The following is a 23823-nucleotide window of genomic DNA, read 5'->3' on the forward strand; positions in this document are numbered from 1 at the left end:
CATTTAAGTAGCATTTGACCTGAACTGTGGGCTGTATTGGAGGAATGCATTTTTGCAAAGGAATATTATTTGGATGAATTCACAGAAGCACCAATTGCAAATTCTGTAATATTTTTTTTCCAAGATGCATTGTTATGCAAAATGATCACATTAAATGCTGCAGGTTTACGTAAATATTCTTCTTCTTAAACTGTACAATATGTCTCCGTGGAACAATGATCTGTTTGTTGTATTCATGATTTCCTCTCCATTACCACCCTGAGATTTTTTTCAGCAGATGTTGTGTGAACACTGGGCAACGCCACTCGTTCCAGCTCGCTGCTGTCGACCAGACAGGCATGGCCTGCTCCCTTGTCCTACATTTCTTTACTTGCCAGCTTTTTTTTCTCATTTTACTGCCAATGGCATAACTGGGACTTTCTGTACATCCTTTTTGAAATCACCTAACCTATTCTGCAGTGCAGCGAAGCATTGGGCATAAAGAACAGTGACAAACTGCATAGGAATTTCTAATATATAATAACACATTGTCAAACATAGGATGCGATAAAGGATTAACAGAGCATAGAAGGAAGGCAATGCAAGCATATTGGTCCTCTGTGTGTTCTGCAGGTTACTCAGCAGGCAGTTAGGGACTGCCAGTGCTGGAACATAATGTGATACTATATGAAGGTAGAGAGTAGCAATCTGAAGCTAAAGGGAAATATCTAAAAGATCTGGAACAGCTTTTTCTTAAGTATTTTAAGTATTGAGGGTCATTGACAACCCTTATATCTACCTACATGAGCTTCAAAGAAATAAAAAAATGATATATATACTTTTGTCAGAACTAACAAAAAAAATGGATGTAAGAGAAGGCACAGGTTTTGTATAAAAAAACATGTATACCTAAATCAAAAATATATTACAATATTTTATGAAAAAGACTAGTGTATTTAATACATAAGGTAAGGGTACCTAATCTGGAGAATAACGCTCTCACTGGTACTTACCCTTTCGGTTCCGTCATTATTGGGTGTCTGAAAAGTATTCTGCTATTTTTGGAACATATCATGCACAATTTGAGGAGCAAAGAACATGTTTAAGAATTCCGTAAAGATGGTCATGTGTCTCAATATTAATAATAATAATAATTTGGTCCCATTTTGTTATTTTTTTTTAATCTAAGACTATTCACTCACAGGACAAAATAGGCTATGTAAATAAACAGCATACAAGCTATATGTAGAAAAGAGAAAACAACTATAAAGCACTAGACTAATATGCATGATACATTTAAACTAGATACTTCAAAATAACCCTTACGAAAAAATTACTGCAGTTTTTCTGAAGTAATACTGCAGTTTTTTGGACATGAAAAAACTGCAATACTGCACTTTTACCGCAGTATTACTGCACATTTACTGCAGTTTTACTGCATTTGTACTTCACTGTACTGCAGTTATTTTTGTACGGAAGTACAAATGCAATAAAGCTGCAGTATATTGAATTACAACTGTAGGTTTGCAATATAAAAAAAAAGTGCAGTAAAAGTGCAGTATTGCAGTTTTTTCATGTCCAAAAAACTGCAGTATTACTTCAGAAAAACTGCAGTAATTTTTTGTAAGGGAATTGTAATAGAACATCTATTACTATTAGAAGGGCAGAAATATTTTAGGGTTTATTGAAGCAAACAAATTTTATTTCACTGTGCCAGTATTTCTGACATCTCAGAGGTATACAGCCCTGTAACTTGTCTTACAGCAGCATGCCGTCATAGTTTTGGTGAATGATCTTTTTTAGTTGGGTGTTCCAGGTCAGGGCTTGCATGTGGAAGCATGTGTTCATGCGCAAGCCCTGGGTATTAGTTATCTGTCCCAGACATCGATTCTACAAAGAAAGGGTGTTGGTTTTTAAACTATATGAAATGGTAGTCCCCAGCTGTACACAAACTATGTAACTATTGATGATTCATTAATACTCACCGAGGAGGGCCCCCTCTCACAATATATTTGCTGGAAATTGAATTGGTGAATCTTCTCTGCACCTCAGGGACAGCATGTTTTTCTCTATGTAATCAAGAGTCGCTTAATTGGAGTGGCTGTTTTATTTCACTAAGTGATTAAAAGCCTTGGTTACAGACCACTGTCCATCAGCCCGCTGTTAAGCATAATGATTTCATCTATAATTAGATGGGGCTATAATCAACAAGTAAAGCAATGAGAGAAACTGCTGACTTGGGACCAGCGGATTTAATCACAAACCCAATTTCTAAAAAAAAAAGATGTGGTGCTTATTCTACAGATATTCTAACACTGCACAATTTGAAGGTAGAGGCTGGCAAGAACTATATAATTTGATTTTGGTCAATGGAAATAAAGATCCAATAAAAGTTCTAATTCTGGCTATGCAAGTCAGTGGAAAGCGAGTCTTTGAAAGATGTTCTCAATTCTAGTTGGAAGCCAACCATTCTCTATTTCAACCCAGTTCACATAGGATCCAACCATTTTATTCGTTTTTTTATTCTTTGAAAACTGTAGCAGATTAACAAAACTTTTTCTATGAGATCCATGGTCCTGTAATAATACAGTTTTGCAAATGTTCACATTGTTTAAATTTTACTTGTTTAAAATTTACTAAAATAATTTGGTCGTAGTATCATGGGGATAACAAAAGGTATAAATGGGTTTTTCAGTTCTCTGTTACTCTAGTGAGAAAACAATGAGTGGAAAAGTACAGTGGACAGCCTCTTCTTGCATATGGGTGCAGAAATTCAGCGTGGCTAGTGATAGAGTTCTACTAGAACTACAGAAGAAGATGGATCAGGTCATGATGCTATTGATCCTCTGTGGTCATAGCCAGTTCATCCATCATTTGTTTAGACAAAAAAACAAGCAAACCTTGTGCTACGATATACAACCGATTGTCTGAGCAATTGTGTCATTATTGATATTTTGTTTTTAGCTCCATAGGAATATACCAGACTTCCAATGATTAAAGATAACACACAAATAGATCATCATTGGCTAGAGTCTAGACCTCCTCTACTGGAGATGGCTAGGAACAGATCTAGGTAAAGAATTAATATTCAGTTACTGTAATTTCATGTATTTGGCCTTTTCAGGTTCATTTGGATGTAAACACACTCTGTAATCAGTTGAATTATTTTAAGAAATAATAATTATAAAATTGTATGATATTATATATATTTAAGTTCATTAAGCAGAACATTTTAGTAATGTAAAATCTTTTGTGTAACACAATTTCTGTATATTCTTATTGGGCGTATTATATACTGTATATGTGCAATATAGCAGACACTTTTCCAAAAAATGTTCCCATTCTTACCTAGCACATTCTGCTTACCTAGGCAGTTTTCACTGTCTGCAAGGCATTCATAATATATTCAGGTGTAAGCCCGCACAATGCAATTAGAAGGGAGGTTCATGAAGGAAATGTGTACCTCTTCAGGCACACATCTATATAATGCACTATGCAGAGGTTTTAATGTGCAGATCATTGGAGGCTCTCCCCATCTTCCACTAGACCACCATAAGGAAGAGGAAGCTCCTCCAGTAACGCAAAGCAAAAGATAGATTGGGACAAGTTTAGACTGTCCAAGCCAGTCATCCACTGGGATCAGCCCCACAGGGTGGCTTTCCCAGAATGTTTTCAGGGGAAAATACTGAAGTTATTGTCGTAAAGCACAAAACATACAGTACAAGATGTGAGCTAAACAATGTAAGATTAGGGCCAGGGTATATAATAGTTTTACAAAACAAAAAGTAGAAACTCTTGATAGTAGGCGATGCTGTAATATAAATGCAGATAGCTAAACATAAAACCATTTTCCAGCTAAAATCTAACATTATCTGTTGGATGTAGCTGATTAACATTACATGATATTCAATAGCTGGAATAAAAACAATAATAGATACATAGATCATGAACGTGTGTGGAATTATTCATGTAAAATTCCAGGCTATTTATTTTTTCCTAATCTGGTAATGGCGCTTTTCACAGTTATATTAAGGGCATAAAAACAAGATGCTTAACTCCTGCTGGGACTTACTCTTACACACATTTTTAGCTTATGTTCTTAAAAGCTTAATGCTAGAAAGATCTTCTTCTTACATGAAATACCTTGAGCTATGGGCAGATATAACTATAGCATGGAAAGAATCGCTGCATGTAAATCTGTACAAGTACCAAAGATCTGGATATAGAAATTAAGGGATCAATGCTAACCGGCTTGGAGACTCTTTATCGTTTACAGCAGTCAGGAACTTTCACATTTATTTTCCTTACCAATAGAACCTGGATGATGACCTTTACATTTTATTAGAAAATATATTCCATTTATTATTAGTATGTGTCGTATAACAGGAAACTTGGTTCTTTTGCCCTTTCTGTCATATGATGAATTCCACTATCTACCAAAGTCACTTTTGGTACATGGATGATAGGAATTGTTCCACCGTGAAATTATATTGAGATGTATAAATGAGTCCATATCCTGTTATATTTTGTAGTTGTGTTGATGATGCTCTGAATAATATATATATATATATGTACTTTTTTTTTTTGTAGAAATTCGTAGAAGAGAATCCAAGGAGCTGCCCTGTAAACCATTACATTTGTATGATACTCCGTATGAGCCCTCTGAAAATGGATTTGATTCAGAAGGGGAAATATCAGCAAGCCAACGGCCGCGTGAATCTAGATTGCCACAAGATGACGAGAGGCCTCCCGAAGAGTACGACCAACCTTGGGAATGGAAGAAAGATCGAATCTCAAAAGCCTTTGCAGGTCAGTCAACATTTGTCTTAAACATATGAAAATAAACAACCAACATGGTGGCACAGGGATACAAAGGACATTGTGTTGTATTTAATACAGAATGAATAATGGCCGAAAGGGAAAACCATGATAATGTTTTAGTGCATGTTGGATTTGTTGTTATTGCCCATCATACTTGAACTGAGTACATCTTCCTGCCTTACTCCTGTATTTCGTATTGTGTAAACAGGGAAAAGAAAAAATGTTGGTGCGCTAAGCTAGTCACAGGCTCAAATAATACAAATGTGTAATACGAGGCCTACCAAACAGGTGTAAGCATGCAGCAAGAAACAGTGTATTGGCTGTACAATGTATACAAAAAACAGAAGCGCAGACAGTTTTTGTTTTTCAGATTGTGTACACAGGTATACAGTTACACAATTGACACATGCTTTGTTCACATGAGTACATTGTATGTTAATAACTACATTGTATGTTATTTCAGTGGCAATAATTATTTTCTTTAGTTAGCTATCTGAGACACTGTATGCAAAGGGAAGGTGAAAAATGCACATACCAGGACATTGGGTTAATGATAAGGCCCCTATGGTAAATTGGGCATTTACCTCCAAGCTCCAGTTAAATATGCTTGCAATTGGCCAAAATAGTAGAATTTTGCATATGTTAACATGAGACTAGTCTTGTAAATGTCTTCTAATCTTGTACATTTTGCATTTTTTTGTCACTTCAGCTGTCATGGGAATTATATTTATTCTCACAGTTTTTATTATTATTTTTATTATTTTGCTAATTGTTTCATAATAAAAAATCTGAGCCTTTATCAGATGTGGGAGTCAATCCATTACACTACTTCTATTTTTGTTTGTTTCTATTAATAATATTTACAGCGTGCTAAAATTTAACAATTAAAATGCACCATTAACCTGAAATATAACAATCCAGTGAGAAAAAAAAAAGATTTTAGAATTGCATTTCTAATTATAATTCACTTTGGATTAATTAAATAGAGACAAGAAAGTATAATATCTACTTTGGCACATCTGAATATTTTTTTTCTTATATTCATAAATCACTTTTATGCATATATGATATTTATGTGAAAATATATATTGTTGAGCTACCCTGCATTGCAGTAAAGAGACACATTTTACAATCTAATTACGGCTGCCTTCATGAAGCACAGAATAGTAAATAAAATATGGTTAGGACCGGCTAGTGCGAATGCTGTTTGTAATGAACAATCTTTTCATTTTTAAAGGCGAAGTCCCAATATATTTTTTCTCCTAATATAGTTACTTCTAGGGATGATTATGCTAGAGTAACAGCTGAAGGATACCATCCCTTTTCGTATGAGCTGTGTACAGTGTTGCATGTTTACCAGTTTTTAAAATAATAAAAAATGACGACCGTGATATTCAAGCTGACACTGATTTCATTTTAAATAAACAGTTTTGTCAATTTATATTTTGTTTAATTTTTGACGCAACCCAAAATGGAATTCCCTCCTGCCCCACAGATTCCTTTACAGATGGATTTTTGTGCTAATATCATACTCCTGTTTCACAAATCTCGAGTTGTAGTTGGGATGTTGTAGTCATCCCTCCATAATATTGGACAATCTGTTTCAGAGGTCCTGGAATTTGGAAATCTATTTACAGAATCATTTGTTTTTATTTTTTAACTTTATCGTAAGTTATTCAGTATGCAACAATGTTGATTTTGGTAAAATAGATATGATTGAAAGGGTAAAATGTGGGGACAGGTCATTCTACACTAAACTGCTGTCAACTACTTTAATTATTTAGGGATATTGTAGAAAATTATCAATAACTCATAAGTATCCTTTCTCTGCCAAGCCTTTCACAGTCCCTTGGGGCATAAAGGAGATAGGAGGGAGATCGAAAATCATCTGATATTGGATTATGTTGACATTTGTTTTGGTTAATGTGTCAAAGTTAAAGTAAACACCAGTTTAACTGGACAAGTATCCCTTAGATCAGGCATGTCCAAACTTTTTTCGAAGAGTGCCAGATTTGATGAAGTGAACATGTGCGAGGGCCGACCATTTGGCCTGACATTCTTTGAACCATTAAAATTAAATGCAAATTTAACTGGGCAACTTATCTGTGGGGCCTTATCAGTCTGGAACGAGGGCCGCAATTGGCCCGCGGGCCGGACTTTGGACATGCCTGCCTTAGATGTTGGTATGTTTAAACCAGTGCCTTAATGGCCCAATCAAGAAGAGAAACTACATTGCAAAGTTCATCACTAGAGGACATAGAAGGCCACGTGGTTGGAATAAGAACATTGTGCGCTTATTAAACTTGTGTCTAATTGTCATTGACAGAAATGACAATAACATGTTCTGGCCAGTTAAATTCCGGCATCCAGACTCCCGCAGAATGGGGAAATATCATTAGCTCTCATTAAACTGACTAATTCCTAGAGACACAGTTAATAAGAAGTATTCCTCATTTGTAATAGCCAATTTAGTATGTAGTAGGCTCGTCGTCTGGATGGGATTACGTTTCCTAGGGATCCAAATCACATAATTTTTATAAAGATTTTTCTTTAAAGTTTATTTGTTTAATAACTGTAGTTATATTTTTCCTTTAGCATGCAGCTTTGTGTGTAATACGACGAACAATAACAGTAAAATACTATATATTACAAACGTTTGATGATACAGAAATGGCCTAGGAGGAGTTATTATTTGTAGGTTGAAAGGAAATAACTATTAGTTTGTTAACTTAATAGTGGATGGTTGACTATCATTATGTCTGCAGCCTTACCTACTTCCTTTAGGATGTGGCCATCATCTGGCTCTTTCTGTAAGTTTTCACAGTGGATACTGAATTTGATCAAAATAATTTACTGTATCATCTAATTTGTATTCTTTTGGAGCTAAGAAATCCATGTTCTGTGTGTGTTTTATATATTTGCACACATATACAGTACTATGTAGGTGTGAAAAAAGGCGGTAAAGTCAGAATGCATTCAAAATAGACATGCAAATAGTTTTCTTTTATCATTTAACAAAATGCAGAGTGGATGCAGAAATGAAAAGTCTAAATCAAATCAATATTTGGTGTGATCACCCTTTGCCTTCACAACAGCATCAATTCATCTTACACTTGCACAAAATCAGAAATTTGGTAGGCATATAGTCAGATGTATGATTAAACAAAGCGGTGCTAATGTTCATCAATTTAAAATGTAGGTTGTAACATAATCATTAACTGAAACAGCTGTTTAGGAGGAGTAAAACTGGTTGAGTACCAGCGAGGTTTTGCTGAGGAGTTTAATATAAAAAGTTATACACCATTGCAAGACTCGGCCCAGCAACAAGAAACAAAGTCTCTGCCGGGCAGAAATTTCAAGGCAGACATGGGTTTCCTGATGTTCTGTCCAAGCTCCTTTGAAGAAACACAAAGAAACAGGCAATGTTGAGCACTGTAGGTGCAGTAGTCGGCCAAGGAAACGGAGTGCAGATGAAAGACACACCATGCTTACCTCCCTTCACAATCAGAAGACGTCCATCAGTGAGAAGTCTGGTCAGAAGTGGTCTTTGTGGATGACTTGCTGCTAAAAAGCCATACCTTGTAAGCAGAACCAAGGACAAGCAACTCAGGAACTGGGGTTGCATAAAAATGGCAGCAGATGCTCCGAACTGAAATATTTGGCTGTGGCAAAAGGCAGTTTGTTAATAGAAGGGCTGGAGAGCGGTACAAGAATGAGTGGTTTGCTAGCAGATTTGGGGCTGCATTTCTGCAAATGGAGTTGGGGATTTGGTAAGAATTAATGGTCTCCTCAATGTTGAGAAGTACAGGCAGATACTTATTCATCATGCAATACTATACGGGAGGCATCTGATTAGCCCCAAATTTGACTGCAAATATACGGCCAAAACATTAAGAACATTAAGAAGAGGTCCTGGAAATGATGGTATGGACATCATCGGGTCTGCATGGGATTACATGAAGAAAGAGGCACCTGAGGTTGCCTAAATCCACAAAAAAATGTAAATCATTCTCCAAGATGTTTGGAACGTCCTACCTGCCATGTTCCTTAAAAACCTGTGTGCAAATGCACCTAGAAGAATTGATGCTAATTTGAAGGCAAACGCCAAATAATAATTTGATTTAGATTTTTCTTCTGTTAACTTACTTTGCATTTTTGTTAAATGCTAAAGAATAGACTATGAATGTGTCTATTTTTGAAAGCATTCTTAGGTTACTGCATTTTTTCACACCTGCCTAAAACCTTTGCACAGTACTGTATATTTATGAACTTGATTTAAAAAGCCTTCATGCAGTGGAGTGAAACATTGATGTTTTTTTCGGATAAGAAGACCTGTGGGTGTGCTCCATCTTTTTTATGATTTTAGTTGCTGCATCATCCAGCCATCTAATATTTGTGTGGCTGAGTGTAAGGTCATTGAAGATTATTTATCTATGTGATATGTTTCTAGTTCCCCTGTTGTGTCTTGGAGTTTCTCTGATTAGTCAGGGGAGATGTTGCTGCTCTGGTATATATCTCATTTAAATATTATTTTGTAATCTCAAATCAGGTGTAAGCAGTGTTCTCAGTCATGTAACTGTATTATTCACCGTGCTGTATAACATTTGGAATATATGCATAAATATTTAAATTATGCAAACAATCTTAATTAAGGTTTACTGAGCTAAAAGTGATACCGTGCATGTGTGCCATGCGCTAGCATGCCCTCAGCCAAGGTCAAGTAGATACATTGTGTTTCTTTATAGTTTAAATGCCAAAAATCAAAGGTGTTTGCTGCCAATAGGATTGCTAAAAGTGCACCTAGAGCGGTGAAGAAGTATCAGAATATTTTGTTGCACTAAATACAATAGTGATATAACATAATGTATATAGTTGTAATTTTGTTACTGGAACTGTGTCTACCCAGATACATTGTGTTTCAAGTTCTGTTTACTTGAACATATGGAATGGATAACATCTGTAAATCATTTTAAACGTCTGAACATTCATGAAAATACCCACTTAAAAAGCTTTCTTGACATTTAAAGCAGTGGTCACCATGAGGACTAAAGAGGACAATTTATATGATGTCCGGAGAGGCTGTTACCAGATGCACTCCCAACCTTACAGATTTTGTTTGACAATGTGCCCAGATGGTATATAGACGTTTTACAATATACTAAAGACCCATCTGTTCATGTTTTTAGTCAAAGTATTTGAGGTGCGTAGTCACAGAACAAAGACCCACAAAAATACAGCTCAGTGTTAATGTGTATGTCTATCTAATGTGTATGCCTATGTAATTTAGTGTGTCGTTTGGCCAAATTAATTAACAGCTGTAGGTATTAATGATGTCACGGGTTATGCACTGCCCAAGACACCAGTCTTCTAGGGTCAGTCCCTACAGCAAGTGTTCTTCCTTGAAATGCTTGGTGGTATGTGTCCATCATAGACTGGACTAAGCACTTGCTCATTATTAGCATGTTGTAATGAAATGAGGTTAGACCCCGCATGTGCAGTAGATAAGGGAGTAGATTTCTGTACCTCTGCATTTTAGAAATGGAAGAAATATTATTGATTTTTATTTGCGGTCCAGCCTGCTTTTGTATTGTACTTTGGTCTCACCGTTTGAGCAGCTGTTCCTATGCACCTGTATGTTGTGCATTATATGCTATATATACTTTATGCCTTGAGCACTGCATTGTCTGTCTTGTAGTAGATAAGGTACCTTACTAAGAATCGGTGTATGCAGTTTAGTTAGAAGAGGCCACAACCTTGTGCCTAAAAAAGTTAGTATGGGAAGTAATTTTCTATTGCTTTTAGAAATCTAAAATTGCTAATTCCATTTACAATTTCCTAACGTAGACACGTCTACAACTGTCATTCAGGTGTTTCAAAATGGTTGAAGCAGTCCAGAATGTCTCATGTGAAGGGATGCATGGCTGTGGGCAAACTGATAAGCCCTCGTATACTGGGCTGGTTGTGGAGGCTTGAGGATGGGAGGGGGTGTTATACCCTATTTAAGTTAGGAGAGGTGAGAACTACCACCTTTTCAATAACAGCTGACAAGTTTATCTCCCTACCCATTGGTTGTTATGTGACAGCCGGTTTTAGGTTTTTCTACCCTGGTATAGTGCGGGAAGCCATATGTCGGTGTGGCTTTACTCTTGCACGGGTGCACGGGCTTTTAATGTGCGGCTCGATATACACAACTGCAGGCTGAGTAAGTGCAAGTGCATCATTTAGTGGCTGCTTGCCTTAAAGAGCTAGGGCCGCTTTTCTTCCCAAGTCCAGCCCTGTACAGCACCAGTACCATATAATAAAAGTAATACAATGCCGACATTAGGTCATTGGCATTCTATCAAGATGGAGCCGGAAATAATTTAGTCAAGTATAAGGTAAAATGTTAAAATATATTTTTATTATTCTTAATTCGGCAGCACATAAATAGGTCGCAAATATTCAAAGCCCTAACGCTAGCTTCTAACCTATAACAAATGTGTGTCTCCTTGACCATTTCAAATGTTGTTGTACATCAAAGGTGAGCACCTACTTTGACTATTGGCAAGTAAGATGTAAAATGGAAATTAAAGCAAAAAATGATGTGTTTTCTATAGACTTTATAGGAAAATAAAATGCAAGGAATTGCCTTGAAACCCCCTACTTTGTCATATAATTACACACCTTGTTCTTTTAAACATTACACCTATTTTTGTTATTCCAAACCTTGTCTTTCTTCTCTTGAGTGAATGGAAAATAGGTCTTGGATAATGTTTGACAGTTTTGACAGCATTTTGTAATGCATGTGTATTTAGGTATGTAATTAAAATGTGTAATGGCGTTAGACCCATTTTCAGGAAAAAAGTGAAATTATACATAAGCACTCAAGGGAATTTTCTGGCCTACAGAACCTTGACATAAATGTATTATATCAGCTAAAACACTCGGCTTTTACAAACATAAGTTGTTGTTACCATGCAACCTAATAATAACAGAATATGTAATACGGCACCTTTGTATTCACATTAAAGAGTGTGATTATACAATGTCATTAAAAACCCCATCCTTCACTCTTGCAGAAATTAGCTACAAGTATGTTGACTAAACCAACATTTAAGTTACTTCATTCTGGGCGAAACGGTTAGATGAATATCCGGGCGCTGGTTGAAATCGGCTAAGCAGGAGTGCATTTCATGACTCTATGCTCTCTCTACGTGGAGGAGCTTTGAGGCAAGGTTAGGCCTATCCAGCCACTGTAGAAAGACATGTTAACATGGAAAAGGATGAGATTATTTGGGGACTTCCCAGAGTAGGCTACCCGCAGCTATCTCTCCTGTGGTCGAGTTATTTTTCAAGAGTGGATGTGGCCATATCCTGCTCTCAAGACCAGAAAAAAAAGAAACTGACCCAGGGAATCAAGAATTCACCCAGAGACTTGAGGTCAAACTTATAGAAATCCCATGAATAAATATGTTGCAGACTATATAATACAAAAAATAACTTTTTTTTCCCTTTTTTGTTTGTTTTGTAGACTGTGCTTGTGCCAGCCTTATATAGGCCACTCAATCTTTTTCATGCTTGCCTTCTCTGCTTCATGACTGAAATTAATCTTGAAAGTATCTATATACCAGAGGGAAATTTTCAGCACATTAAGCCGCATAATGTTTATCCAGCTTTGGATATTTGTAGACCTTTTTTAATATTTCATTTGCCGTAGCAAAGGTTTTGAAAATGTGCTGAGCTGAGAAGACTTTCTTCCTTATATATTTTTTATTAAATTTGCAAGCACATTTTTGTTTACCTCTTTTAGATAAGATTACTTTTTATTTATTTATTTATTTAAAGTTACACTGTGGTGTAGTCACTGGTGACGATAATATTTTTGGGTGGCGCTAGATGCCCAAGGGGCAGGGTTCAGCCTATATAGGGATGGGGCTAGTCCCAGATGTCTTAAATCTGTATGGGAGTTGTGGGGTACGGCGGAAGAAGGAATGCTTAAACTCTGAACCAAATGAACCTTATTAATGTGATAAAAATAGTAACAACATTTACAAAGTCTCATTGAGCAAATCAACAACAATTAAGTATCTTGGAACAAAATGTAACGGGGAGCAATAATGATGATAATGAAGTCCTGAGGACAGGAGGTTGGCAGGTTTAGGTACACAATGTCACTTTTATGATAATCACTTTCCCAACTAATTGGAAAGGGATATTACACATACAACAATTGGAGAATTTAGTCCTAAAATAAGCAGTGATGCTAACAGTGCACCACTATCCGCTATAAACAGAAAGAACCAGCATCTATACCACACAGCTACAATAGCTGCAGTGATGGGGATTGTGTAACACTACTACAGAATGAGATGAACACAAATGTGTGTGCACACGATGTGTACTCCATACTGTGATGCAGCAATTATTATCTCTTGTGGCTTTTCAAAAGTTCAGATCTCACAGTTCATGTATGGGGTTTCAGTGTAGCAGACAGAAAAATCCTGAAAAAGAGACCAAATAAAAACGACAGTAGTGTGTACTGTTTGTCAAAGGTAGCGCAGGCACGCTGGTTCTGGGGCATATAGATAAAAAGCTGTTTCTAAGATGCGGGAATAATGTCCCACTGATGTCTGGGGGCGCTCCTGCTGACAGCGTGGGACACATGCTATTGTAGGAAGGGAAGTAGAGAGTTCCCAGGTATGCTAATACAAACAGTTTAAATTAAGCAACGTATAAATGCTATAAATGTAAGTGCCTTTTATATAGGTTCTCTATAGTATTAAATTATAGGAGTTGGGATAAATGATTCACTTTAAATGGTATATCCATCTTTCAAAGGCTGTATGGGTTCCAGCAGCAAGGGTATGATAATGCCTAAGACAAATCAGTGGCAAGCTGTGAGGGGTGTTAATGCAGATGCAGTAATTTAACACTTTATTCATTCGGGTTTAGAAATGTCATCATTGCTAGTAGTCTTGTTTGAGAGCATTAATAGTAATTACAGTACAGGGAAAGGTTTGGTCTTTCTAACAGGTCTAATAAAGTATCCTTATAATTGCTTATATTTTTATAATCTTTTTAAAAATCTCCTAATCGTCCCCATTAATGAGTAGGCATACAGCTATTTAATATCACAGATGTAAGATCATTGCTGGTTAGTGGCAAAAAACGTACGAGGGCCGCCTTTCAAATGACAAAGCCTATTCTGTTGAATGCCATTATTACTCTAATACTGTATGTGACCTTCTCTAGGAAATGACACCAGCCTACCCAAAAATATTGACGAAACAGTGGTGCTGAGAAGGAGGGATTAAGAAATGCAGGCTGACAGCAGCTGCCTGTGTATTATTAAGTGATGGATCATGTAGTTAATGTCACAGAATCCAGTCTTTGGGTTGTATCTACCATTAAACCACAGCAGATGCCTCCAGCAGAGAAGGTGTGATGGAAAGAAGGGCTTGTCAGAATCACTTTGCAATGCACAGTACAATAAGAGTCCTTGTCTTTTTGAAAGTATAAATGCTGCAGAAACACGGAAGGTTTTATGTAATCTAAACCGTGGGCCAAGCCTCCTGGGGACTACGAGGCTATTGCAGTTAATTCTGAGGTCATTAAAATCTTGCTAACCCGCTGTTGATGAGTGATGCATAGGTGAGTTTGTCTCTGATTAGGGTTCTTCAAAGCTAGCAAGCATCTGCTGCCATATCCTCAGAGAACAGTTTAAGGTTCTTCAAAATGAAAAGCACATAGATTTCAAGTTCCCCGCTCTCTTTGAAATCCAATGCTCTATGGACCTCTTCCTTTAGCTCTACATACAGAACTAAAAGAACAAATAGCTTAATTTCCAACGAGGAGGCAGAACCTGAAACTGTTAAAGCAGATTAATAACGGAAGGAAAAACTACTTTACGCTTTCACCTCTGAAAATATTGCATACTCACAAAAACAGTCTGTGTATTTGGATTCTATCACATCTTAATAGTTTCCTTTAATTACTGTATTTTTTTTTAATTAAGCTGATACCTAATAACCATAATGCTTTTATTGTCGTACATTGGAAGATATATAATCAATGTGACAAAATACATCATAAATAACTTTGGCCTCCTCCTTTCTTGTCCTCATTGATCATGTGAAGCTGCTCCCTCACATTTATACGTACATACATACACTCACTCATTTACACATACATACATACATACTGACAACTGATTATTATTATTTACATTACTTTTAGATTGGTTGCCTGTGATAAAGAGTTAAGAGTAGTAATTACGGGGTTCTATATTTTTTTAGAAAATTATTTTGGATGAGTCACAGCTTCTTAAATTACCTCTTATTACACCGTCTGTTGAATAAGCCCAGCACATTACTCCATAGGTTATATTTATGGGCATTAACCTTTTTAAGTGACTAAGGACCTGTAATGGAATTCTTCGTCCTCTGCATTCAGAGGGGTGATGTCATCAGGTTTCCTTCTGTCAGATAGGGTGTTGAAATGGCAGCTCTGCATATATTAATGACATATTCCCAGCTGAGTTAATCAGAATGTTCCTGAGCCAGGCTAAAGTGTGAGTAACTAAAATAACATTACCACAAAAAGCTTCTGAAGCGAATGGTCATTAAGTTTTAATAACGGACAACTACAAAATGTCTTTTTTTTTTTTTTTTCCTTTTTTTTCTTTTTCATATATACACACACAGTTGCATATATTACCAAATACAGCACAGGGTATGAAACAAATGTTTTAGAGTAGCTCTGTGATCTATAAAATGTATGTCAAATTGTTCTTCTGCAGAAATGTATTTTTCCTGAATTTAAACTGAACCTGCCTTTTCCAATGGCATCTTCAGTACTTTTTCCTACTAATTAGAGGCATTAGTACTGCTGAATTTGTCAGGATAGTCCTAAGAGTGGAACCCATGTTCTGCTGGCCACCAGTTCCAACAATTACACCTTTAGATCGCTGGGAGATGCTAGTAGCCCGGAGTGACTGGAAAGTAAATCCAGAGAAAATGTAGTTAATGCTCACAATTATTTTATGTTTTGGGGATCATTACCTCTGAACTGTATAATTAATATGAGGTTTTGTGATGATGGACTCGCATAACCATCATATATATGCAGTGATGTGCAAAGATTTTGTGAGGATATCCTTGTAAAGTAAAAAAGAAATGCTTTAAAAATAGACATGTTATTAGTTTACTTTTATCATTTCACAAAATGCAGAGTAAACAAACATGAAAAATCTAAATAAAATCATTATTTGGTGTGATCACCATTTGTCTTCAAAACAGCATCAGCTCTTTGGTTTATTCATTTACTTTTAAATGATGCATGCTTATATTAAGATTTTCCCCAAATCCCCGCTTTGCAGTCTAGCCTTTTAATTACATCTCTTAACCGTGTTTCTTCCCACTTTAGACATGAATATCTATCCTAATTAAGTAGCGTTACATTATGTATATTACATCATTTTATTCAACAAAATACAATTTTAATGGATTTTAACCAGTGTCTTTAATGTTAATGAGACCTGGAACAATCATTCTCAAGTGGGCCACTCACATGTCCTCCAACAAACCCCACTTCTGAGCAGCCCTCCCTTTCCTTGGTCTTCTCTTCATAACAGAGGAGAGCTGTTGTGGAGAGCTTAGAACATGGACAAATGTCCCTTAATAATTACCCTGATTCAACCAAAATGTTGGTATTTAAATTAATAAATAGGAACCTAGTGATGTCAAGGATCCCCATAGTATATAACATTTTACAAGTAACCGTGTTAACAAAAATGTTAGAGTACCATGCTTGTATGAAGAACAAGATGACTGCTCCTTGTAGCCAATGAATAAATCAGTATATTGATTGTAAATCAGGCATGCCATGGCCCTCGGTAATTGCAGTGTCTGAAGCAACCATGTAGAAGTGATATAATTCTGTTAAATAGCACTATCTCTCTGGTGCATTAGTATGATGGATGTTTCCTCATTTCTGTACTTTCTGCTTCTAACACCTAGATTGTGGCACTCTCTGTCTATTCTCAACCTGTACTTGTTTCTTTGTCCTTTCTTTGTCTCTTTTGGGCTTCCTTCCTGTCTCTTCTACTACTGGTTCTTCAAACAGTTGAAATGAAGGTAATCCAAGACCTTCCTTGGCCACCGCCAGTGGGACAACTGGACAGCAACATGGCCAACCAAGAAAGTGATACGAATGCGTCATTTTCGCAGCAGCCTCCATCTTCTCCATACTTACCATCCCAGGGCAGCCTTGAAGACACCAATGGTGGGTTTCAGACTTAAAACAAATATTGTACTTTTCTAAAGTTCTAACTAGAGTTCAGTCAGATAACACTTCATTAGGCAATATGCAGAGCCATCCCCAGTGATCTTGGGTCCAAGATAAATAGTAAGACTTAATGAATGTTACTAACTGATTGAACTATGCATTGCACAGGGCCATCTTAGCCTTTCCTTTCAAAGAAAGTGACAACAGTTGAACTCAGAAAACTGAAAATGTTTTATCTTATCGCAAACTTATGGTTCACTGGATAACCCCCTACAAGGTTAATACTATGCCCTTTTTAAGAAGTTGATTTGTGCCTTTTTGGGACAACATTTCAATAAAAATATGAGAAATAAGTTCACATTATGGCTCTATAGAAATGTGTTACTTTCAAGCAGGGGTGCCAGAGTGCCTTTTTTTGTTTTTGCTTCCCCCAACAAGTAACACACATACTTACACACACTAACTCATACTAACATCATATACATACACAATATGCTAACACACACTTACTCTAATAACATATGTTAACTCACCCCTATACGCTCTTAAAGCATACATACTCACACTCTTAACTTGCATAAAGCCTATCACACTCTGTGCAAGCTGCCACGCTACGATTGCAGGGTGACATTGCATTGTGTTAAGTGACCCAGCTGTACACCTCGGCTATACCGAAGCCTGGGCGTATTGTGCCTGCTTTAGTGGGTTTAAACAGAAGAAGTCACACATTACTTCCAGGTCACTGTCTGAAAAAAAAAAAGGACTGATAAGGTACAGGTCCCTGTGATCTAATTAGGTCCATAAGAGAAGTATGTGTTGGGGGAAGAAGGCAGGGTGAAGGTGACTAATAAAAAGCTTCATCAGAGAAGAGAATGATAATCCCACACAAGCATTCAAAAAGAAAGCATGTAATACTAGACACCAAGACAGAAGAAAATGTCCCGTTATGATTGTGAGCTGTTAGTAAATGTAGGAAATCTTATGTGAAGTTGTAGTCAGGAATCCTAAATCCATATCTAATCTAGTTTCTGTCTTAAAGTGGATTTGCCAATAAACTGACATGGCTATCCTCAACAGCAAAATAATAATTCTATATACTATACGTATGCCTCACAAAATACTATCAACAGCCAATGCCTTGCAAGTAAATTAATGACCATAAATTATTTAAAGGCAATACTTTAAGATATCCAGGAAAAGATATGCAGATGGGCTGCTGGCTGAAAGTGCCAAACACTAATTCGATCTGCCGCTCCACAGATGTGTAGACCTGATCTATACCAACCTCCATATTTTATTTCCTTTCACCAAGTCATATGCTACAGCTTCCATATCATGTCCTCTTCTACCAAATAACCAGCACCTGGTTTCATATGATCTCTCTTCCATCAGATCACTTTAACTCTTTATTGTCCCTGTCAGCCCCAATCATAAACCAAGCCTCTGCCATGTCCCCACCAGGTCCACCCCGAGCCCCTGTCATACCCCCTTCAGAACCCATGTATTGTCCCCACCAGCCCCTGTATTGTCCCCACCAGCCCCTGTATTGTCCCCACCAGCCCTGTCATGTCCCCCCAGCCCCTGTATTGTCCTCTTCAGCCCAAGATTGAAATTGTTAATTTGGAATAATGGGTAAATTAAAAACACATGGCTCGCTAACTTTTGTTAAACAGCAATTCCTGAAAAAAAATAAACAATTCTGCAGCATTATAATTCATTATAAAGGAAAAGTGATTGGAAGAGCATTATAAGAAAGCAGTGTATTCACAAAATCTAATGCATAAAATACTGTAAGGTGGTGGTTGTTGTTGTTTTAGAGATTTACTTTCAAAATGGATTCCACAAACTTTGGTCTCATAAAATAATGTTGTGTTTTCATTGTGCCAAATTTCAGACCGAATTCCAATGTCAGAAATGAAAGAATTGAAGGAAAGGGTTCATGTACTTGGCGGTTTCTCATTTTTTCTGATAAGGGGTTTGTAATTATTATTATAATAATGTACTACTATAAGAGTTATGTAGGGTTATAGCACTGCTTTGTAGAAGTGATACCACAGATAAGCAATAGATATGGTCCCCAGTTCTCAAATATCAAATATTTACGTAATCTTTTTGTGCTGCTCAAAATATATCAGTCTCTGCTATTCCTCCCGGCCGTCTGCTCTTTTGCCTGGAAATGCAACCTTGCTTGTGTCCCCATCCATTATGATGGCAAAGGACAGAAAGGCCCATGAAAAGCGAAATGACTGCAGCTTATACAAGAATGGATGAAATGTGGGAGATGAAAGACGAAGTGTACTTTAAAACTGCTTAGAAGCTGTACATGCTATGAAAGATAAATGAGATCTGCTTTCTTACTTCCATTCTTTTCAAATACTCCTAATGATGCGTAGTGGAGTTTAAAAAAATGGTGACTTATCTAAGTCTAAAAGACATAAGCAGATTAGAAAGGATAGCATTAAGAAATAAGACTTAGATGCTCTAGATGAATCGACACAGTGACTAATGATTGTTGTAATGCACATTTTGTAATGTAGGGAATGAGTTGCTGTTCTGGGGGTGACCTTTTAAACCTTCAAAATCTCCCCCAAAAATCATATATAAAGTTAAACTGCACAATGCTGTTATTTTACTACAGTGTCAGTTTACATAAGTTCATGTAAGTTGTTTTTCTTGTAAATTTCTATATTCTTTGAGTAGAAATGAGATATCAGAGGGATTTGGGAAGTGTAAGCGTGTGATACATTGAAGATTGGAAAACACAAAGATCATTTCCTTTAAAGTGTATATGTTTTCACTAAATTAAACGTTAATATGATGGGTACATTTAGCAAATGCACTAAGGTTATAAGATCTCTCCCTTTTATTTCCAATGGAATGAACAAAATACTGCAGGAAAAATAATACATTGTATTATCATTGTTTTCTTTTTTTTAACAATGTATAGTTACAGGACCCAAAATACAATTTTAGCTATTCTCCTTAACCTCAGTTGTGAAATATAAAGACTTCTTGTGGGTCCAAAAGCTCGCTTGAATGGTGAGAAGAGGGACCAGAAAAGCAAAGTGGTCTCCTGATGTTACCCAACCTAGTAGCAGCTATTCATGTACTTTTGAATAGCTACAGCTGTTCTCTGATCTTATCCTGAAGAATGAGATTGAAGGACAGCTGGATTTAATTTTGCCATAGCACACAAAACGCTCCCAAGCATATTTTTCTGCCTTTTACCGTGGCTCATAAAGACATGGCAAGAACAACTCTCCAAAGGGTCCAACAATTTGTAAGCAGGTGCTTATTTGATTTTCATTCATGTTCCCTGAATAAAATTACACATGGTGCTAAAGAATAAGAAACAAAAGATACAAAATTAATTCAAAATATTTTTCAGTCAAATAAGAAATGTCCTGAGTAATATAATAGTATACCGTATGGCGTCTATCCCTAGCCTGCCTACATAAAATGAAATATGCATATAGAGATATATCTGTTTTTTTGTCTTACACATATTATTAAGCTACCCCTCGTGCATGTAAAAAGCAACGTGACTGATGTCATTTCTTCAGCAAATAGGGATGGTTCATGAATCCAAAAAAACTGTTTACTGCAGATGATCAGCCTGTAGCTCCTGGTAATTTAAATGACAGCTACATCTGGAACAGTCATAATAACCCAATACAGAGATTGATGAATCAACCCATTATCCATTCTGACATGAATTCCTCTAGCACTGGATAATCCAAGTATAATCATCAATAAAATAATTCCGTAACATTTTGGATGAATTGAGGGCATTTTTTACTTTTTGTACTTTTTCTCAGTGAACGTAACTTAAATCTGTGTGTGTGTTTGTAGTTGTGTTAAGAAAACGTATAATTGGATCAACAAATCCTGCCTATAGCGCAAAGCTAGTGAGGTGTCTGGGTGCCGTGGTGTATGACAGGATTGTTCAAATAGGTATAGGTGTTAATTTCTTCACCGGAACAAAATATACATAATAAATTATATATAATTTTGTTGTTTATGGAAAGGAAGTTCTTTCTTCTGTCTTTTACAGTGTCTGATCGTATAAAGTATGTAAAATTCATGCATGCAATTAACAAGTATCCTTTACACATATATACAATTAAATGAAGTGTGTACAGAAAGAAGATACATGTACACTTGATTTTTTTTTTATCATTTGAGAATACATTGTCTTGATTTTTGAGCTTTTAGTGCATATGTGATGCTGAGGTGAATTTGGTAAGGTCCAAGCTGCCTCAAGTATATATTCTTGTGTCTGACAAAATCTTCATCTCCAGCTGTGATGTACTCCCTCCCTACCATTGCATTTCACAATGAGTATTTGTGAAGCTTGATTAGGAAGGCGCTATAATAGGAAGCCTAAAGAGCAAACATGCTATTATTTGTTAACGTTAACAAGCGACAATACTGAGCCTCAAATACTACTTATAATAAGTTGCGTAAATACAGGCATATTGCTGGCATATAAAAAGAGAGAGAAGATGTTCTATATCTTAGATTGACTTCCTTTTTCATATAATTTGTCTGGTTGTTTTAAGGTTTGGTATATTTGGTTTAACTTTATGGGATTATGCTAAGATTAATATGCTTAAAGGCACAGTTTATTGTCCCTGATACTTCCATTAAAGAAGAATCCACATGAGTTGTTTTTTTTTAAGCATAATAATATTTGACAAGGGTAAGTATAATTGTAAACCACCTCTTATATACAGTACTTTGTGCCAGGAAAAGAAAAAAACATTAAACAGTGATAACATGTTTAAAATGCAGATATAAGGATTCTGGTAATGAGCCTCCACATATTAGAGGCAGCTCGTCAGGCTGAGAATTCCAAAAAATTAGGCATGAAGGTTTTCATGGAGCAAATTAAGTGTGCATCATCTGATTTAAAAGTCAAGCATTCACACTGGATTCTTTAGAATGGTCTCCTGCAAGTTTGATATTTCCAACTCATTTCAGCAATACAATATAGATAATTAACTTCACTTTTGCCATGACAGTGTGCTATAAAGTGTGGAAGAACAAGCCACGCAGAAAATGTGTTTCTTGCGCTGTCACGCGTCCCAATAGAGATTCGTAGCACAGCTATTTTTACCATCGGCTCTGAAATTCAGACTTGCAATTGTTTTTGAAAATCAATAAGCCATTCCAGAAATTATGACTTAAAACAATAATTGACTGGAATGAAAATAATATAATCACTTCTGAATTCATCCTTGGAGGATAAAATAATAGATGAAGTTCTAATATGTCTGGAAATTTCAGTTTTGTATAATTTGTACAGAACACACGTGAACTGCATGAGAATAAAGACAGAATGTTATATTCTCAGTACATACTATATATATATATATATATATATATATATGCGTGAATGTTTATAGATAGTGTGTGTTTATCCCATATTCCCAGTATTCTAAATATTTTTTGCATACATTATATTTAATAATGTGTGTATATATAGATTGAATTTGTTACTCATTTCTTTATATGATTCACTATAAACCTAGTCTAAAAGAACATAAATACAATGAAACGTATCTCCAATAAATACCTGTAAAATAAATGACTTACTGTTTTTTAAATCTAGTCTTGCTTTTTGAGAAGATGGGTTTAGTAGGCCCCAATTACTAACTGGCTTCTGGAATAAAACATGGGGTTGCTCTCTGTTTCTAACTTTAGTGATAGTTGCAAGGGGTAAGTGGTCATAATATTAGCTCAACTGATGTTGACATTAAGCCAAAATATGTTTATACCAGATACACTTTAAAAATAAAAAAAACCCTCCACTTGCACATGATAATTATAAAACCCCTTACTGCGTACATTTTTGGCTTGACACATGTTATCTACTTCTCAATTTTAAAACAGTTGAAAGTCTAGCACAGATGGTCGTTTGGTGTCGCGTAGTCATGTGACATCTAAATGGAGTCCCCTGTAAGAAGATATGATCTCCTTTTCCATCATGCCATATGTATTTAGTGTTAGGTTTAATATCTGAATCTGACGGGTTTTGGGAACGGGGTACTTTGCAAGTATGAGAACACCACTGGTTTTTAGCTTATCTTGGTCACTAGAGGTCTATTACACAGCCTGATTAACCAATTAGTTTGAATCTTCTGTTTTGCCTAATTCATGAACCGCAATCCCGTCACAGTTTCACTAATGAAAATGCAGAAGCTTAGAGGATTAACAATTCAAACACACCGAATCTCAGCAAAGTAAGGCTGCTAACTATTCATTGAAGTCATTTGCTTTTAGAGATTTTTCATGTTAATTAGGCTGACAAGATTTAGGATGGCATCTGTTTGAGAATAGCTGCTGTATAATACTGTGTAACATCACCGAAAGAATTAGTAATATCTCTCATAACATCATTTTGTGGAAGGCATACAGACATTAGCTTATGTTGTCAAATTCTGCTTTTATGAATTTTTATGAAATCATTACATCATATCCATTACCAACTAAAGTAACTAACTGCAAATGCCTTATGTTGCAGCATAGCAATCAAAGTGTTTCACATTACAGTAGAACCATCACTTATTGTTTTTGATCACTGAACCTGTGGTAAGTGGAATATTCATCTCTAAATGAATCCCAAGAGAACCAATTGCAGATTCTACCAACCTTATAGGAAAAGTATTCTAAATATTTTTTTAAATATTTTTTAAACGTCAGATCCACACACCGCCTCGCTATTCTCTGAGAATAGTTGGCATATGAGTAAAGCAT

At 36.1% G+C, this 23823-nt stretch overlaps 1 protein-coding gene across 3 annotated transcripts in view; it reads left to right on the top strand.

Annotated features, from left to right (window-relative positions):
• The window catches only part of SHF (Src homology 2 domain containing F), a 107269-nt gene that overhangs the window by 56316 nt on the left and 27130 nt on the right, over positions 1-23823 (top strand). For 2 of the 3 annotated variants that reach the window (XM_053461852.1, XM_053461854.1), the window contains exons 3-4: positions 4570-4788; positions 16903-17061. In XM_053461852.1, the coding sequence (XP_053317827.1) occupies positions 4570-4788; positions 16903-17061 (378 nt within the window). The remainder of the gene's footprint in view (positions 1-4569; positions 4789-16902; positions 17062-23823) is intronic. The other variant, XM_053461853.1, reaches the window with a different exon arrangement.

This window comes from Spea bombifrons, chromosome 4 (assembly GCF_027358695.1).
Source record: "Spea bombifrons isolate aSpeBom1 chromosome 4, aSpeBom1.2.pri, whole genome shotgun sequence".
Classification (NCBI taxonomy): domain Eukaryota; kingdom Metazoa; phylum Chordata; class Amphibia; order Anura; family Pelobatidae; genus Spea; species Spea bombifrons.